At 39.9% G+C, this 16,435-nt stretch overlaps 1 protein-coding gene across 1 annotated transcript in view; it reads right to left on the reverse strand.

Annotated features, from left to right (window-relative positions):
- The window catches only part of XYLT1 (xylosyltransferase 1), a 310,150-nt gene that overhangs the window by 91,361 nt on the left and 202,354 nt on the right, over positions 1-16,435 (reverse strand). Inside the window, exons 4-5 of the mRNA XM_007064382.4 lie at positions 9,642-9,814; positions 8,779-8,981 (exon numbers count right to left, since the gene is read on the reverse strand). Of these exons, the coding sequence (XP_007064444.2) occupies positions 8,779-8,981; positions 9,642-9,814 (376 nt within the window). The remainder of the gene's footprint in view (positions 1-8,778; positions 8,982-9,641; positions 9,815-16,435) is intronic.

The raw sequence follows: 16,435 nt of genomic DNA on the forward strand, positions 1-16,435 counted from the left end.
AAGGCATCCAAAAGGCAAATAGTACCCAGATGACAGCCCTTCGGCATTTCAATGGGGAACCCCCCCCAGGTAAACAGCCACGGAGCCAAGCAAGAGGAGAGAAAAGATAGCAGCCCATCAGGAAGCCAACCAAGTACTCAGATGCTGCAGTGCCCATTAAACTGTAAAGCTTGGCATCTGGGACCTTCCTCTGCCAAGCTTGCCAGATGAGTGGTCTCAGACGCTGGCTTGGATGATGGAATTGATAGAGGAAGAGGATGAAGGGCTGAGCATTTAGCACCGCAATCAACAAGATGATGTACTGCCAAGGAAGTACTGCAATTACAAGGGTGCTTTGAGTAGTGCTGCTATTTTAAAAATGTGCTTTATCAATATATCCCTAAAGCCATCAAGGTCAGATTTCCAAAAACGGCCTCTAATTTAGGGTGCATCAGTTTTCTGATGCTGAACTTTAGGTTCCTGAGGTTTGGTTTTCAGAGTTGCTGAGCACCCACCAAGTCCTGATAGGAGCTGCAGGTGCTGCACTCCTCTGAAAACAGAAACGGTCTTACAACCTTCAACCCAAGGGGGCAGAGGGTGAAGGGAGAGAAAACAAAACCCTGGCTACGGCTGCTGTATCCTTTCAGCTTTGAAAAGATACAAAGCTGAAGAAAGTTTACTTTAGCACCAGACACAAGCAAAACTGGTAAAGCCATACTCCTGTCAACGCATCTTCCAAACCCTTGTGAACAGTATGTGCGAAAACAAGCATTTCAGAATGTTAAATGCCTCATTGTTTGCTCTGACAGATTAGGGCACGTGGAGCCAGAAGACAGTTTAAAAACAAAACAAAAAACACGTACAAACAAAAGTACATAGCTGTTGAACTGGGGGGAGGTGAGGAGGCTGTTTCAGAGGTTTAAGAAAGAAGCACACATTTGAAATTCTAACAGAATGCAGGTTTAAGAAAAAAAATACAGATAAAGTTCTTTTTGGACATAAAATAAAAGCTTCCCTGTGAAGAATTAAGAGTGGTTGATGTCTGGCTTGTCTGATAAAGATATTCTGAGCAAACAGTGTCAGCAGCTATGTAGAGATAAAAAAAACCTTAGGCACTAGCATCTAAACAAATGTTCTATTGCAGTGGTTTTTAACCTTTTTTCATCTGCGGACCCCTAAAAAATGTTGAATGGAGGTGTGGACCCCTTTTTAAATCTTAGATATAGTCTGCGAAACCCTGGTTGAAAACCACTGTTCTATGGTAACGACAACCTTTCGTGGACCCCTTAGATAATAGTCTGCAGATCCCCAGGGATCCGGGGACCACAGGTTGAAAACCATTGGTCTATTGCAATGCTACCAGTTCTATACTTCCATCTAGATGTATTGATATTACCTATCAGTGTTTCATTTAAGGATATTGTTCTAAAGAAGGGTTTGGAGAATACCAAAACATTGCCTGCACTTGGTCCAGTGTGCCAGCAGCAGGGGCTGAATCTTAGAGAAAAGTTCTGTTTGACAGCCATCCATCTCCAAACTGCACGGTGCCCAAGAAGTGCAAAACCAAAAGATGTAAATGCTTCAGAGAGAAGCTGAAATATAACAGCTAATGGCACTTGGGCCACAGTTGCTCCAGTAACAGTGGGTTTACCTCATGGTGGAGATGTGGCAATACCTCATTTTCTCTCCTTGGCTAGGTAGTTGAACAATCACACTGGAAGTTCAGCCCCTCCTGCCCACTTCCAGTGAAATGAAAATGCAAAACAAAACCAAAAGGCCAAACCCTTCACTCAGTCTCTTCCCATGGTCAGAGCCCTCCCTCAAGGATCTGTCAGTCTCTTCCCCTACTGGGGCATAACACTGTCTTTGGTGCCCTTTCAGAGACATTGTGGGTCTCACATTCTCTTCCATGATCTACATCTGTGGAGCCCTAAATAACAGAACAACTGTCTGCTTCATCCAAAAACTAGTCCCACTTTATTACCCCACAGGGCTACGTCCTGTTCTATTATGTTCTATTAGAGACCTTTAATTTCCCTCTTGGGACCCTGGATTTCTAGCCACACACCTCCCGTTCCTTGGGATACTTTACACAGCTCTATGGCTATACCTCTAGACCTCTTCCCAGGCTCTTCCAAAGTTCCTAATGGGCCCTTTGACTGGAGAAACCAAACCACCAGGGCCTATGCCCCTCAAGTCTCTGTTCACAATGCATAAAAGGTAGTTTTTACACACAGCTTCCCTTCCCAGCATTCCATGCTGCAAAACCTACAGTTCCTATCAGCACCAGGAACTACTAGTCGTAGAGTATCTTGTTTTGGGGGTGAACCACAAACAGGGCAGGGCTGGACTGGGAACCTCCCTTAAAGAGCCAGCATACCCTGTGAGTAGGCCCTCTCTGTTTTTTATTTTATTTCTGATTTGGACCAATCTTCTGTTAGTTTAAGTCCTGCATGCTGAACACCCTGAAGATTTTAGAGCTTTCCTTGAAGCAACTCTGGCAGCTTGGAGTCTGGTTTGTGCCTTTAGTGATTTAATCGACCTGTTTAAAACCTAGTTCTCATTTTTAGTCATTTGGTCAAATACCTGAACGTTTCTGTCATTTGGTCAAATGCCCAGGAGAAACTGTTTACAACCCAAATGGCTGAAACTTTCAGATATCTCAGCACATGATGGCTAGTTGGGCAGAATGAACAAAAATAATCTCTGATGTCATTTCAATAAAATTGAAGTCACTGGTGTTTCCACGTGGGATGAATCTGGCCGAATGGCCGAAACAAGGATCCTACTATTCACTCTGACTGTTCTCTCACCTGAAAGATAACTGGAAAGAATGATGCAATGCTTCCCTAAAGGCTGAATTTCTCTTGGGTTAAAATTATTTCCAACTGCCAACAGACCTGAAAATCAAAAGACTGCCCAGACTTCTCCACCCCAGCAAACACTTTTCTGCTCAGTTTTCAAGGACCTTATTTGTCAACCAGTGTGTTTTGTATATCGTTCCCAAAAGGTTACTTCAACTGGTTGCTCAGAAATGAGAAGAATTCTAAATAATGACTTTTCTCAAAGCCATGTTGTTTTAAGTTTCATTTAAGGAGAACCAGGACTCCTTATTTCATGCTAAGTAGTTGTTTGCACTTGGGAGAACCATTTAACTTCTGTGTATGTTTACCCATCTATGATGTAGGTTTTCGTACTATACAGTTTTGTGGAAGCTTCATTAATGTTTGTAAAGCGCTTTATATCCTTGGATAAAAGTTGCAAATACTTGTTAATTATGAACAATATATCAAAATACTAAATAATTTTAAGCAACATTCTTAGATTTTTTTTATTAAGTGCTTGGTTACATTTCTTGATAACATTGGGCCTTACCCCTTGACATGAATATGAGTAGCGCACAAAGGAATGAGGACAACATACCATAGAATTAAAGATATTGAGAATAAAAGAGGGCATACACTAGACCATCCCCAGCCAGTGCAGGATTGGTCCCTACTTTATGAGTCGGATTCGGGGAGTATTGGTAATCTAATAAATTCCATTGACTTCAGCATCTATTGTATCAGGATCACTCTCTATATTTTCTCCCAGGCAACTTTTAAAATGCACTGGGATCCTATCACTCCACTCTGGAGACTATTCCACATGGTAGAAGTCTGAGCTGAACTCCTGAATAGAATCAATAACCCTAATTGCTTTCCCAAAGGCAGATATGGTCTCCTCATGCAAGATATGGCAATGTCCTTACACTAAATGCAGATATTCACATAGTATTATTTACTTTTTGTATTACAGTGGTGATAGGGGGCCCAAACAGGGACCGTGGTCATATTGTGACAAGCACTATACACATAATTTTTTTTTTAAATAGAAGGGTGGCATTTCTTGCCCCTGATTGTGTGTGTGTGTTGGTTTCTTTTATTTCTGAGTGAACGAAGTTGTTTTGAAAGGGATCTCTCTGAAGACTGATGTCCTCTACTCATACAAAACCTGCATTGCAAGGAGAGGCAATTACAGGTTCCCCACACTGACCCCTCCTTCCCTGAAAGGACCACTTCTATGGGTGAGTGTGTAGTACAGTTTCCTGGCAATTAATCTCTGAGTTTGGCACTTAAGATGTTAACAAGGGAGCCAGTTATAATGCTGGTCCATGCTGCTGAGAATCGGACACTAACCAATCATTTCATGTAGGACCTAAAATTGTCAATTGCCTAGTGATTAAAGGAAAGTGTTTTGCTTATGAATTTGGCTAAATGTTTCTTTGTTGTACTGTATTCATTATTATGACTTGCACTGCGATAGCATTCAGGAGTCCCAGTCATGGTCCAGGATCCTGTTGTGCTGGGTATTGTACAAAGACAGTCCCTGCCCCAAGAGCTTATAGTCTAAGCCAGTGGTTCCCAAACTTGTTCCACCGCTTGTGCAGGGAAAGCCCCTGGCGGGCCGGGACGGTTTGTTTACCTGCTGCGTCCGCAGGTTCGGCCGATCGCGGCTCCAAGTGGCCGCGGTTCGCTGCTCCAGGCCAATGGGAGCTGCTGGAAGCGGCAGCCAGTACGACCCTTGGCCCACGCCACTTCCAGCAGCTCCCATTGGCCTGGAGCCACAATTGGCCGAACCTGCGGATGCGGCAGGTAAACAAACCAGCCTGGCCCGCCAGGGGCTTTCCCTGCACAAGCGGCGGAACAAGTTTGGGAACCACTGGTCTAAGGATTAGCATGTGAGAAAGGGTTAGTAGGAACACCTGGTTTACCTTCTCTAGCCCATTCATTATTGTACACATATATATTATGTTCCCTATTACTTGTCACTTCTCTAAATTGAACAGTCCCAGTCTTCTCATTGACCTCTCCTGCGGTATCTTCTCATGCCTCTAATAATTTTCAATACCCACATCTGGATGATTCTTGTGAGGATAAATGAGACAGAGATGTTTGCAACTGTAATGTAACCCATGAACACACCAGGCAACTCGTCAGAGAGATTTGGGCTTCACAATATAGATTAGTGCTGACCCTGCTCTATGGCATGTGTTGTGCTGTCTCACAAGGTTGGCTTAGTGTCATCAATCAGAAGAGAAGGAGTAAGGGTTTCAGTGTAACAGATGGGATGACAGATGGGAAGTGAAAGCTTAATATGAAGCTGCCTGGATAAAATATATTAATCCACAAAATTCATATGTTCTTATGCTGGGAAACCTAACAAAACAATTTCAATATAACTAACCAGAGTAACAAGTGTAAACTGCTTTTAGTCTATTAGCTGGCAAATCACAGTATGGCATCTGAAGGAAAGAAAAAAAACCCCAAAAACGAATCCTTTCCTTGTTATTGCTTGGAATAATAAGCAGCTTCCTACATGGTACACAACCATGGAAGAAATGTCTTCCTAAAGATTGTGAAGAACACCAATTCATCTCCACTTTGAAAATGAATATTGCATATTCGTATATTTGCATACATTTTTGATGGGATAACATTTTACAGGGTTTATAATGATAAAAGTATGTATTTGAATTTCTTTTAACTGCACCGATATCTCCGTTATTAAAGAAACAGCATTTAAAAATAAAAAGTGTTCTTTGAAGTGCAGCTTCTAGATGATTGACATGTTTGCATAAATTCTGAAATTAGAGTATTTTGACAGAAATGGGAAGTGTGCACTTCCGACCAATGACCGACAGTTGGGAACCCAGATGCAATTTCAAAACAACAGAGAAGTGGAACTTAAGGATCATTTCCATGGCTGGGAAGAAAAATGTGTTGTAATGTCTACGCTCTAACTGCACTTCTTTAGGGCTATTGAAAAAAACAGGTTTCAGAGTAACAGCCGTGTTAGTCTGTATTCACAAAAAGAAAAGGAGTACTTGTGGCACCTTAGAGACTAACCAATTTATTTGAGTATAAGCTTTCGTGAGCTACAGCTCACTTCATGCATCCGATGAAGTGAGCTGTAGCTCACGAAAGCTTATACTCAAATAAATTGGTTAGTCTCTAAGGTGCCACAAGTACTCCTTTTCTTTTTATTGAAAAAAACGTTAAACACTGTATTATAATTGTGACTCTATTAAGATAGGGCTGGCCAAAGTCTCAGCTATACATTATGGGACAATTTATGGCCATGTTTATAAATTACCAGCCAAGTTTGGCTCTCTATTTTAACTTACCCCAGAGGGCACTAATTATAGTACAGAACGTTACCGATCATGGCCTCAGTCTCACAATAGATGCCCCAGTGCAGACTTTTGAGACATGATGTCACCGTAAAATTCTAGTTTAGTTCCTCTGCCCATTCCTTCATATATCATGCTTAGAGCTAACAAGATGCAGCTATTAGAATAACTCTGGACTAGTTACACTGTACTTTCAGAGCTCTAGCACCTAGTATCAGACCAATCCCTATCCTGGTGCCTAGAATCTGCCACCCTGTAAAGAGTGTCCTTGGACCATATTTCTCCTACCATCTCCGCTCACCATTGGTGTGTTGTGCATTCCATTACACTACTGCTTGGGATCAGTATAGCTCTCCTTGTCTTGAAAGTACTCTAGACGAAGAAACAATTTAGTCCTCCCAAACGACTAAGTGAGGGATGCAGGTAGGTGATCATTACTGTCTCCACTTGACAGCTGGAATGATGAGTCATATTTCTTAAGAGACTTTCCCAAGGCTACAGAAAGGGTCTCAATCATCCAATATTAAAAATCTGGAGCTCCTATTTCAAATTCCTGCATTCAGACCACAGACACACTCTCTAATGTTCTTACTCTTTCAAGTTATTTTCCTGGCTGCTGTACACGTCCACAGAGCTGGCTGCATTTCACTGGTAATGGATATGTATGGTACCCAAATCCTGAAGCCCTTATTCAGTTTTTACTATATCTTTACTTAGGCAAAAACTTCCACCAACTTCAAACATAACTTGAAGGAGAGTTTTTGAGTAAGGAATTCAGGGTTTGGCTCATAATTTGTGAGGTGCTGTGGAAGCTTTTGAGATGAAAGACTATGACAGAGCAAATGGAATATGAGATGCTAGTATTCTCAGGAACGCTTTACGGCATAATCACATGTTAGAAAAATGACCCAACAAAGCCACTTCCCCTTTCTTAATTCCTTTCGACATGGTAGGGAGTAAAAGTCAAAAGGAGAATTTTCTGTTCTTCATAATTTTTGCAGCCTAAAAATAACTGTTTAAGCACATTTAGATGATTTTTTTTTTAAACTGAGAATGTACTTATGCACAGTTTAGCAAACCTTATTGAATGCAGCTTTGGGGCACGAGTTCCGTAACTCCAGAGAGACTATAGTTTCACTTAGAATAATCACAAGCCTGGTCATGTGGTGATCCGTGAACTTCTGTGTACAGACAGCCCCCCAACCTGAAGCAAATACTCACCAGCAACCACACACCACACAGCAGAACCACTAACCCAGGAACCTATCCTTGCAACAAAGCCCGCTGCCAACTGTGTCCACATATCTATTCAGGGGACACCATCATAGGGCCTAATCACATCAAACACACTATCAGAGGCTCGTTCACCTGCACACCTACCAATGTGATATATGCCATCATGTGCTAGCAATGCCCCTCTGCCATGTACATTGGCCAAACTGGACAGTCTCTACGTAAAAGAATAAATGGACACAAACCAGACATCAAGAATTATAACATTCAAAAACCAGTCGGAGAACACTTCAATCTCTTTGGTCACTCGATTACAGACCTAAAAGTGGCAATTCTTCAACAAAAACACTTCAAAAACAGACTCCAATGAGAGACAGCTGAATTGGAATTAATTTGCAAACTGGATACAATTAATTTAGGCTTGAATAAAGACTGGGAGTGGATGGGTCATTACACAAAGTAAAACTATTTCCTCATGTTTATTCCCCCCCCCCCCCACTGTTCCTCACACATTCTTGTCAACTGCTGGAAATGGCCCACCTTGATTATCACTACAAAAGGTTTTTTTTCTCTCCTGCTGGTAATAGCTCACCTTAAGTGACCACTCTCGTTACAGTGTGTATGGTAACACCCATTGTTTCATGTTCTCTGTGTATATAACTCTCCCCGCTGTATTTTCCACTGAATGCATCCGATGAAGTGAGCTGTAGCTCACGAAAGCTTATGCTCAAATAAATTTGTTAGTCTCTAAGGTGTCACAAGTCCTCCTTTTCTTTTTGCGGATACAGACTAACACGGCTGCTATTCTGAAACCCATCTGAATGAAGTTATTCAAGCAACAGTTAGTGCTGAAGATATATATGAGATCCAGCAACTTATTTGTCACTTCTGTTATCATTATCCTGCGCAGTAAAAGCACCAAAAAAGAAATACCACAACATTTCTCTGATGGAATCTATCTATATGCATATCTTCCAAATTTCTTGAAACACGAAGTTCAGCTGTAGCAAACTGCTTTCCAGAGCTCTGGGTGGGATAATTCTCTTCAAGTTTGAGGTTCACAAATTGAAGAATCAACACTACTGAGCCACCTAGCTACAGGCAGTCCCAAGCATGAAACCAATGTGCGCACACAGTGTTTTTGTGCTTGTGATGCCATTGCCTCGGTAGCAAAAGTGCTGATGCTGGACCCAGTGACAATGAAGTACGTTTTTCTTTTTGAGATAGGGAGAAGCTACAGCACTGAGCTTACTGCTAGGGACTGATGAAACTGCCCGATTGAATGTTCCTCTGCTTCTTGCATCAGAGTACAGAAATTTTGGCCTATGTCTCATTAAAAGTCCATTGTTCATTTATGAGGGAAAAATACACATTTTAAAAAGGGGTCACCATACCTGATAGGATAGTCGGCAGCACTAAGATTAATGAAGAAATCCCAGGGCCAGTCATTCATCTCAATTAAATCCCTCATACTCTGTAGATAGGTGGACAGAAGACTCGCTCCTCCCCAGATAGTTGCCATTCGCCAAGGGGTGACTCTCACATTCGGATACTGGCTAGCAAACTGGAGCACTTTCCGGTGTAGGTAATTGGATCGCTTTACAGGGAAAGAAAGTAAAATGTTCAGCAGACTAGGAAAAAAAATACTATGAAAGGCTCCTCCCGCTCGTCTTCTCTAACCAACTGAACGGCTTAAAACCCAAGCTTTTTCAGATCAGTTGATTTTGGCCTGCAGTCAGTTTAATGGTAAGTAAAACTGATTAAAATACATTAAGAACTGTGAATGGTATCTGGGATCTGGTAATTTATCTAGCAAATATACTCCCAACAAAACTCAACAATTGCTAGCCATTTCCCCACTAAGAGGTACTGAAGAACACATCCCTACCTTCAGTGCAAGCTAATTTCAAAGTGTCAGGAGCCCCCTTTGTTTTATTCTCTTTGATCTCCCCCAGGCAGTACTGATTCCACTTTAAATGTGCATCAGAGCCTACAGTGATTTATCAGTTATCGCTACAAAACATAGGACAGTCAGACATGAACAGATACCGTAGACACAAGGAGAAATGAAGGCAGTCACAAATGGAAAGATTTAAAAACAAAAAATACAGTCGGGCATAAAACATAAAATAGATGGAAAAACAAAAAGTGATACATACCGTACGCAGCAGAGATAAAAAGAATGTTGGAGAAGGTGACAAAGATGGACAGATTGACAAATGGTGAGACAGGCAATTTATAACCAGTGATATATTACCTTGTCAACATGAATGTAATAGAAATGGTCTTTATGGTAAATAGCCTTAAACATGCGTTGGAGCTGCCGAGAAGCTCTGCCATGAACAACCAAGACAAATGCGATCCTGACTGGGTTGGCAGGCATGTATTCTACGGAGTCCTCGTCCCATTGTACATTGTTGTTGGCTTTTCCTGTTTGAAAACAAAACATAGTAAGGACATCTCTGAGTGCATCTGCAGAGTGGGGACACAGAGAGCAGCTTGTATTAAATTTTGGCTCTTTTTTTCTTTTAAACAATTTTTAAGGGGAACTGAGAACTCGTAAGAGGTGCCAGGTTGACTGCCCTAGGGATCAAACTCCTCTCTTCAGTCACAGAACAGGTTTCAGAAAGCATGAGCAGCAGCAATGCAAGCTTTCCTCATGCTGCCCTGCTTATGTGCCTCAGCCAGGGCCAGGAGGAAATATTCAAATGTTTTCGACCCTTAACTGAATCTAACTGAATCAAACCAAGCTCCATTGACTTCAGGGAAGCTATGCAGATTTGCATCAGCTGAGGATCTGTTGCAAAATCTTTTAAAGTTTGCTAATCTGTATCCAGGGCAACACAACAGTGACAAAGACAGAAAAGTACTAGGGAATTGATTATATTTGTAATATTATTTAGCCTTTGTTGCTAGAAATCAATATTAAAGCACAGCTACTACTTATGTGGCATAAGCTCCCCAACTAATGGGCCATGCCCTTGCTTGGAGTAAATCAGCGCAGTTCCGTTGAAGTTGGAGGAACCGTGCCAGTTTGCACAAGCAATGGCCTAATTATGTTCTTGTATTCCACTGGTATGACCAAAATATCAAACAACTATAGCATGTGCACTGCTGTAATGCCATCTATAATAGCAGGCATAAATCAAAATGTTTAAAGGGTGACCTGCAAAATATGAGAAAATAAAATTGGGGTTTGAATTGCTCTTTGCTTCTTTCTGATGTAGAAGTGGGCCTGACAATATTTTTTTTTTTTTTAAATGAAATTTTTTTTTCCTGCTTGTTTTTATATGAGAATTTCTGGTTTTGCCTTGCCTGTTTTTTCCCCCAACAATACTCTATGGAGAACTGGAAAACTAGTAAGATTATGACAAGAAGTACTGAGTAATTGAAGAGCCAAAGGTAATTGCTTGTTCAGAACTTTTCAAATGCTTTGTTCTGTGTTTGGGTTTTTTTGTTAACCTCTATTCCACTCAAAAACTGCATATACAGTTTGGAAGAAAAATATCTTTGTTAAAGAGTCAACACCCTTGCCTTCAATAAAATTCTCTCTCTATTTCCCTGCTCCCTTAGGGAAACCTCCAGCAAACAAGACAGGTAGAGCCTGATATTTCTACGTTAAAAACAACAAAAAAAGCCCACACTACTTTTCAGACCTTCTTTATACACCTTAAATAAACTAAAAAAGGTACCACACCATTTTTTCCACTATCTATGTTGCCTTTAATATCAAAGAGCATTACATGCAGTATCAGTATCTTAAAAGTGCCTCAGCCCCATAAAGAAAAACATCAGGGTTTTCCAGGTCTATGAAATCGTAGCTGCCATTTTGGATTGTGTCCTCTGAGAAGCGAATCCATTTAGCTGTCTTTAAAGGTCTAAAAGTTTTGATTTTGATTGAAAATGCACATTTAATTATGGGCAATGCACTTCAACATGCACAAAACATGCTCAAATGTGTACTTCCTGTTAAAAGTAAAGCTTTTAAAACTTTGGAAGCAAAAAATTGTGGTGCAATCTAGTGTGATAATACTTCTATCGTTACTTTATATTTATACATAACCTTTCAGCCAAATAATTTAAAGCGCTTTATGCTCAGAGCATGTGTATAAGGTCAATAAAAATTCAGACAGAAGTAGTTGGAGCACGATAAAAACTACATCAACATGCTACTACTTTACAAAGATTAGTTAACTAAGCCTACCACCTCCACCTTTAGAGACAGGTAATTGTTATACCCATTTTACAGATTTACAGTATAGAGTCTTGCAAACACTGTAGTGTCCATTTCATTTTTAAAATATCTGTCAAAGTAATTATTAAAATAAAGTCCAGTCATGTTGATTTAAATTTGATTCAATGCAAGAGGCAGGGGAATTGATGACTGTCAAATCAAAAAAAAGAAAACTGACAGGAAAAGACACTTTATATTCAAGTTTTAAGATATACAATAGAGTTAACAATAAAGTAAACAATGGTCAATATGAGCCATCCGACTTGTGATGATTTTTAAAAGCTTGTTAATTTATTAAAGGAATGTGCAGACAAATTACATTTCTTTGCTTGATATTTATTTTTAATTTGTCCCCCTTAAAATGACAAACTGACTGCATGCACAGACATATGGTGTTACTGCAGGTCCTCTAAACAATTTGGTACCCTCGGCTGTGCTGAAATGTTAATTTTGTAATATCTTGTTGCAGCACTTCTTATCTAATGAATGCCAATAACTATCCCAAATGGAGCGCAGTAGCACACCTGAGGGAAGTGCCTATACAAACAACCCCCAGAGGGAATATTTTTCCCCTCTCAGTATCAGGAGCAGACCAGTATCACCAAAGGATTTGCTCTCACTATCCTGATGGGATCATGGAAGTCATACGTATTAGAATTAGTAATTCTCTCTAACTAGATTCCCAAAGACTTCAATTGGGGCTTTCAAAACACAAATACTGTATACAGCACATATTAAATAGACACTATGCTGTTTCCTGCATTTAAAGCACAGTCACAAAAGGCTTAATAGAATGGGAAAATGGACACATCCTCAACGTGGCCTCCTGAGAAGATGTTTAACTGGTAATATCAGTGCCCACAATTCACTGCTTTTGCAAAAATGTGGATGCAATTATATGCTGGCTTGAAAGTGCACCCCTTTAAAAAAAGCCAGCACTAAAATTCTGACCCCCCTTAATTTTAAAAGGGACACTATCAACTTAAAATTGCACTTCCACCACTAATAGTAAGAAAGACTGAATAAAACAATAACTTCATGACTAGAGCAAAAATAGAAAAAAAAATTCTCTCTTTTCCAGTTTGTTTATCTTGGATATTTGTGCATAGTCAGTTTCACTGTTTCCCCCACATAGCTAATCAGTTCCCCCTCTTGTTTGTTTCGGTCTTTAGCAAAACAAGATGGGAAAGAAAATGATTTTAAAAGAGGAAAATAGGAAAACGTGATTGTAAACCAGAAAAACTGCCTGGGGAATCAGGGACAATTGCAATTGATAAAACAATTTGATTCGGTTTTCTTTTAAACAACTGAACTTCAAGTTGATAGTGTCCCTTTAAATGTTCCTGTGGTGGATTCAAATCTTTTGACAATATTTTCATTTCATTTTTGGAATCTATTTTTCTACATTAGTGGCTTCTCAAGTAAAAGGAGAGGAAATTTTTTCAGTGACCTGGGCTTTTTTTTCCAATGTGGGGCTTCTTCTTGACAATATTATTTTAAAGCACTTTAGAGTTAGCCACATGATGGTGTTGTGTTTTTGTTGTTTTCTTCTTTAATAAATTTGCTTTCAGAGAAAACACCACAGTGTTTTTGGCAGATACTGAACACAAAATCCTCCAGAATATTAATCTGAATTTAGCCCCCTTTTCATCAGGTTTCTCCTACTGAATTCCTTCAATGTCTTATTTTCCTCTCCTGCAATTTTCCTATTTTATCTTTTTACATTTTGTTTTTTTCATTTTGGTTCAGTTCTTTATAGTCTCATTTTCCACCTGCATACTATTATAGCTTCTTTAGTCTAATCTTTTTCTTGGCTGCCTAGAGTATCATAAAACTAAGTATGTTAAATTTTTCCATATGTCATAATACCAGCTACTTGTGGTGTAGCCTATCATATGCCTATTTTTAGTTTGTGGTTGATTAGCACCTTCTATTTAGCAGTCTGCCCACTGACACAGACCCAGTCTGGTTTTCAAATAAGATAAAATTGGGAAGACAGGTAAAATTGAGTATTTTCTTCTGATTATAAGACTCTAAAGATGCAGTCGGACTTGAAAATCAAGCGTGAATAGGCAGTGTTCTGTAAAGCATATCAATATTAGGATGGCCCCACTATCTCAAAAACTGTTGCATTTTTATAGAACCCTTCATCCAAATTTATTCCAAACTAATTTACACATTTTACTGTCTCTATATTAGTCATTTTGCCTATCACACAGAAGTGCGTCCTCTTTTGGGGTGTTAGGATGCCAACAACAATGCAAGAGAGACATCAGCTGCTTTTCAATTAACAACATGCCATATGGTGGCAATAAAAAAAAATCTAAAAGGATTTTAAAGTGGCACTTGCATTTCATAGCTCCTTCAATACTATAATTATATTTCTGCATGCCCACATGCATTAGAGATCACAGAGTAAGCCGGGGCAACTGGCCTTTGTCACCTGGCCATCCTTGAGTCAAACTAACATGCAGCTGCCAAGATGAGTTTCCTCTCCACTGTCCAGACAAAGTCATCTCATTTTTTAAATCTCTACACTCACTTTCCCATTCTGTTCAGTGGGCCTCCTTATGTGTGAAGCAATAACTCAACACTGTCTACATCACTTCCCTTATGTCCTCCTCTATCCTACCACCCCCCAGCACTTTTCACATCTCTGCTTCTTATCTTCCGCCTACCTATACCTGGGGTGCAATGGGCCAAGCTGACACAGGAGATTTCCTACCTTCTTTCGTGCCACCCCCTTGATGCTTATAGTAGCCTCCCAATTAATGGGTATCGAGCTCCATCCCCCTGTCCTACAAGAAACCTTTATGAAGCAGTTTGGTTTCAATGAGCATACCCAATTCTGAGTATTGCATTATCCTGGTTTAGTCTCTTCCCACCTGTAGACTTCATGCTCTCATGGATTTATAATCATTTCCTCTATGTGCCATGTATACCAACACTCTATAAACAGTAATAATAGACCCTACAATGTTAATGTTACCAGGACTGGGTTATAAGCCAAAGGGGTAGAGTTATAAGCCATAGTCATGCACTCTTGGAGAGATTCAGCAAACAGTCTCATCCATGCCAGGCCAGTTCAGCTGGTGAGTGGGGAACGAGAGCTAGGTTATGGTTCTACCCCCTACACGGTGAAAGGAGTGGCTCTAGCCGCGGAGGGTTCTTAAACTTCTCATAACTTCACAGTTTCATTATGTGCTGTGCACAGAGGTTGGGGGAGAGGCTCCTTGTAACATTTACCTCCTGGAGCACCTCCACATGACTGCAGTGCGGCCAAGATTTCACCTAAAGTGGTGGTGTTCACACTCTTAATAAAACCCATACTTACCAACGTATTAGCTGCTAATCAAAATGATTTTATTTTGCCGTTTTAAATTTAAAACAGATAGCTAAATTTAGCACGAAGACCAAGTGACTGCCAACAACTGGCCTTTTAAAATGAAACCGTTAACAGCACTTGAAGTTTCCTATCTGCATGTTTTGGCTCCATCTACAACATTTGTTTTTAGGAAAATACATACCTGGTTTGGCAAGTTACACACAAAATGTCAGCCCCAATGGAATGTCAAATGGCCTTTATAAATCCCAGAAAAATCAGCTCTCCTAATGGAAAGTCTGACCCTTAACAACAGCGGCATCAACAAGTGCCACAATACTTAATATAGAGCTATAATTTTAGCATCTCATTTGTAGAGTGAATAGGACTCAATATAGAACTCATCAATGTAACGCACATCCTTTACCTCTAATCTTTTACTTCAGCTGCTAATTACTGATGTTTTCAGATTTTTGTAAGAGCTAGAAACACAAACTGTTGGTACAGGATTTTACAATCCAGACTATTTCAAGGAACCGATTTTGTAAATCAATCCATCACTTTATACTCCTATATTTGGATTTTACTATTTATACAGTACATTATGTCTGTGTAAATATATCTGCTGCTGCCTACTTCTCCTGTGCACAGCTGCACATGTGTATTGATACCACAGATCGTAGAAGAGATATTTCTATGCAGATCTAGAGGCTGTTTACTGTTACTGCTCCATTAAATGAATAGTTGGATTTCTTATTACAGCTAGAATGCTAGTTATAACTCCGCTGAATGGACAGATTCTGCAAACCCTACTTAGGCTTTCCACTATAACTCCCCATTTTCAGTTTCTCATAATTTACACAACCTTTCACCTAGTGGGTTGAAATTTTTCAGGTCTGGTCTTTGCCTAAAGATGATTTTCTACTTTTGGTGCAGTACAGCAAAAACAATTTACCCTTTTTCAAATGATAGAAGAGTGAAAAAAATATACCTTCCTTTGTTTAAAAACAAAATTGCTTTTAAAAACAGCTCTAATATTCAAATGCTTGGAGATAAAAGAAAAAAAAAAGTTGGCAGAGAAATAGGCCTCCAGGAGAAGTATCTTAAGAGTTTTCTGGTGAGAAGTTTTTCTGATGAGAAGTAGCTGAGTTATGGAGGATTGATAATACAAAAGTGTATCTGTACTTACATGAAAATTTCCTTTCTTTGATTAATAAGGTCCACAGATCCATTAAGCAGGTACATCAGCCTGTTTGCAGCTTGGGGGCAAAACCAGACCTGTCAGTCACTAACAGCAGGGAAATGTCCGGCTCTCTGAAGTGCCCCTCTTTGAGAAGGCTTCCTCAGCCAAGTTAAATCAAACCTATTTTCCTAAGTACAGAGGCATTAACCATACTTTTAGGGAAAAAACACAATTTCTCCTACTACAGAGAATAGGAAATTCTTTCTACTGAAACATAAGAACATAAGAATGGCCATACTGGGTTAGACCAAA

Source organism: Chelonia mydas, chromosome 10 (assembly GCF_015237465.2).
Source record: "Chelonia mydas isolate rCheMyd1 chromosome 10, rCheMyd1.pri.v2, whole genome shotgun sequence".
Taxonomy (NCBI): Eukaryota; Metazoa; Chordata; order Testudines; family Cheloniidae; genus Chelonia; species Chelonia mydas.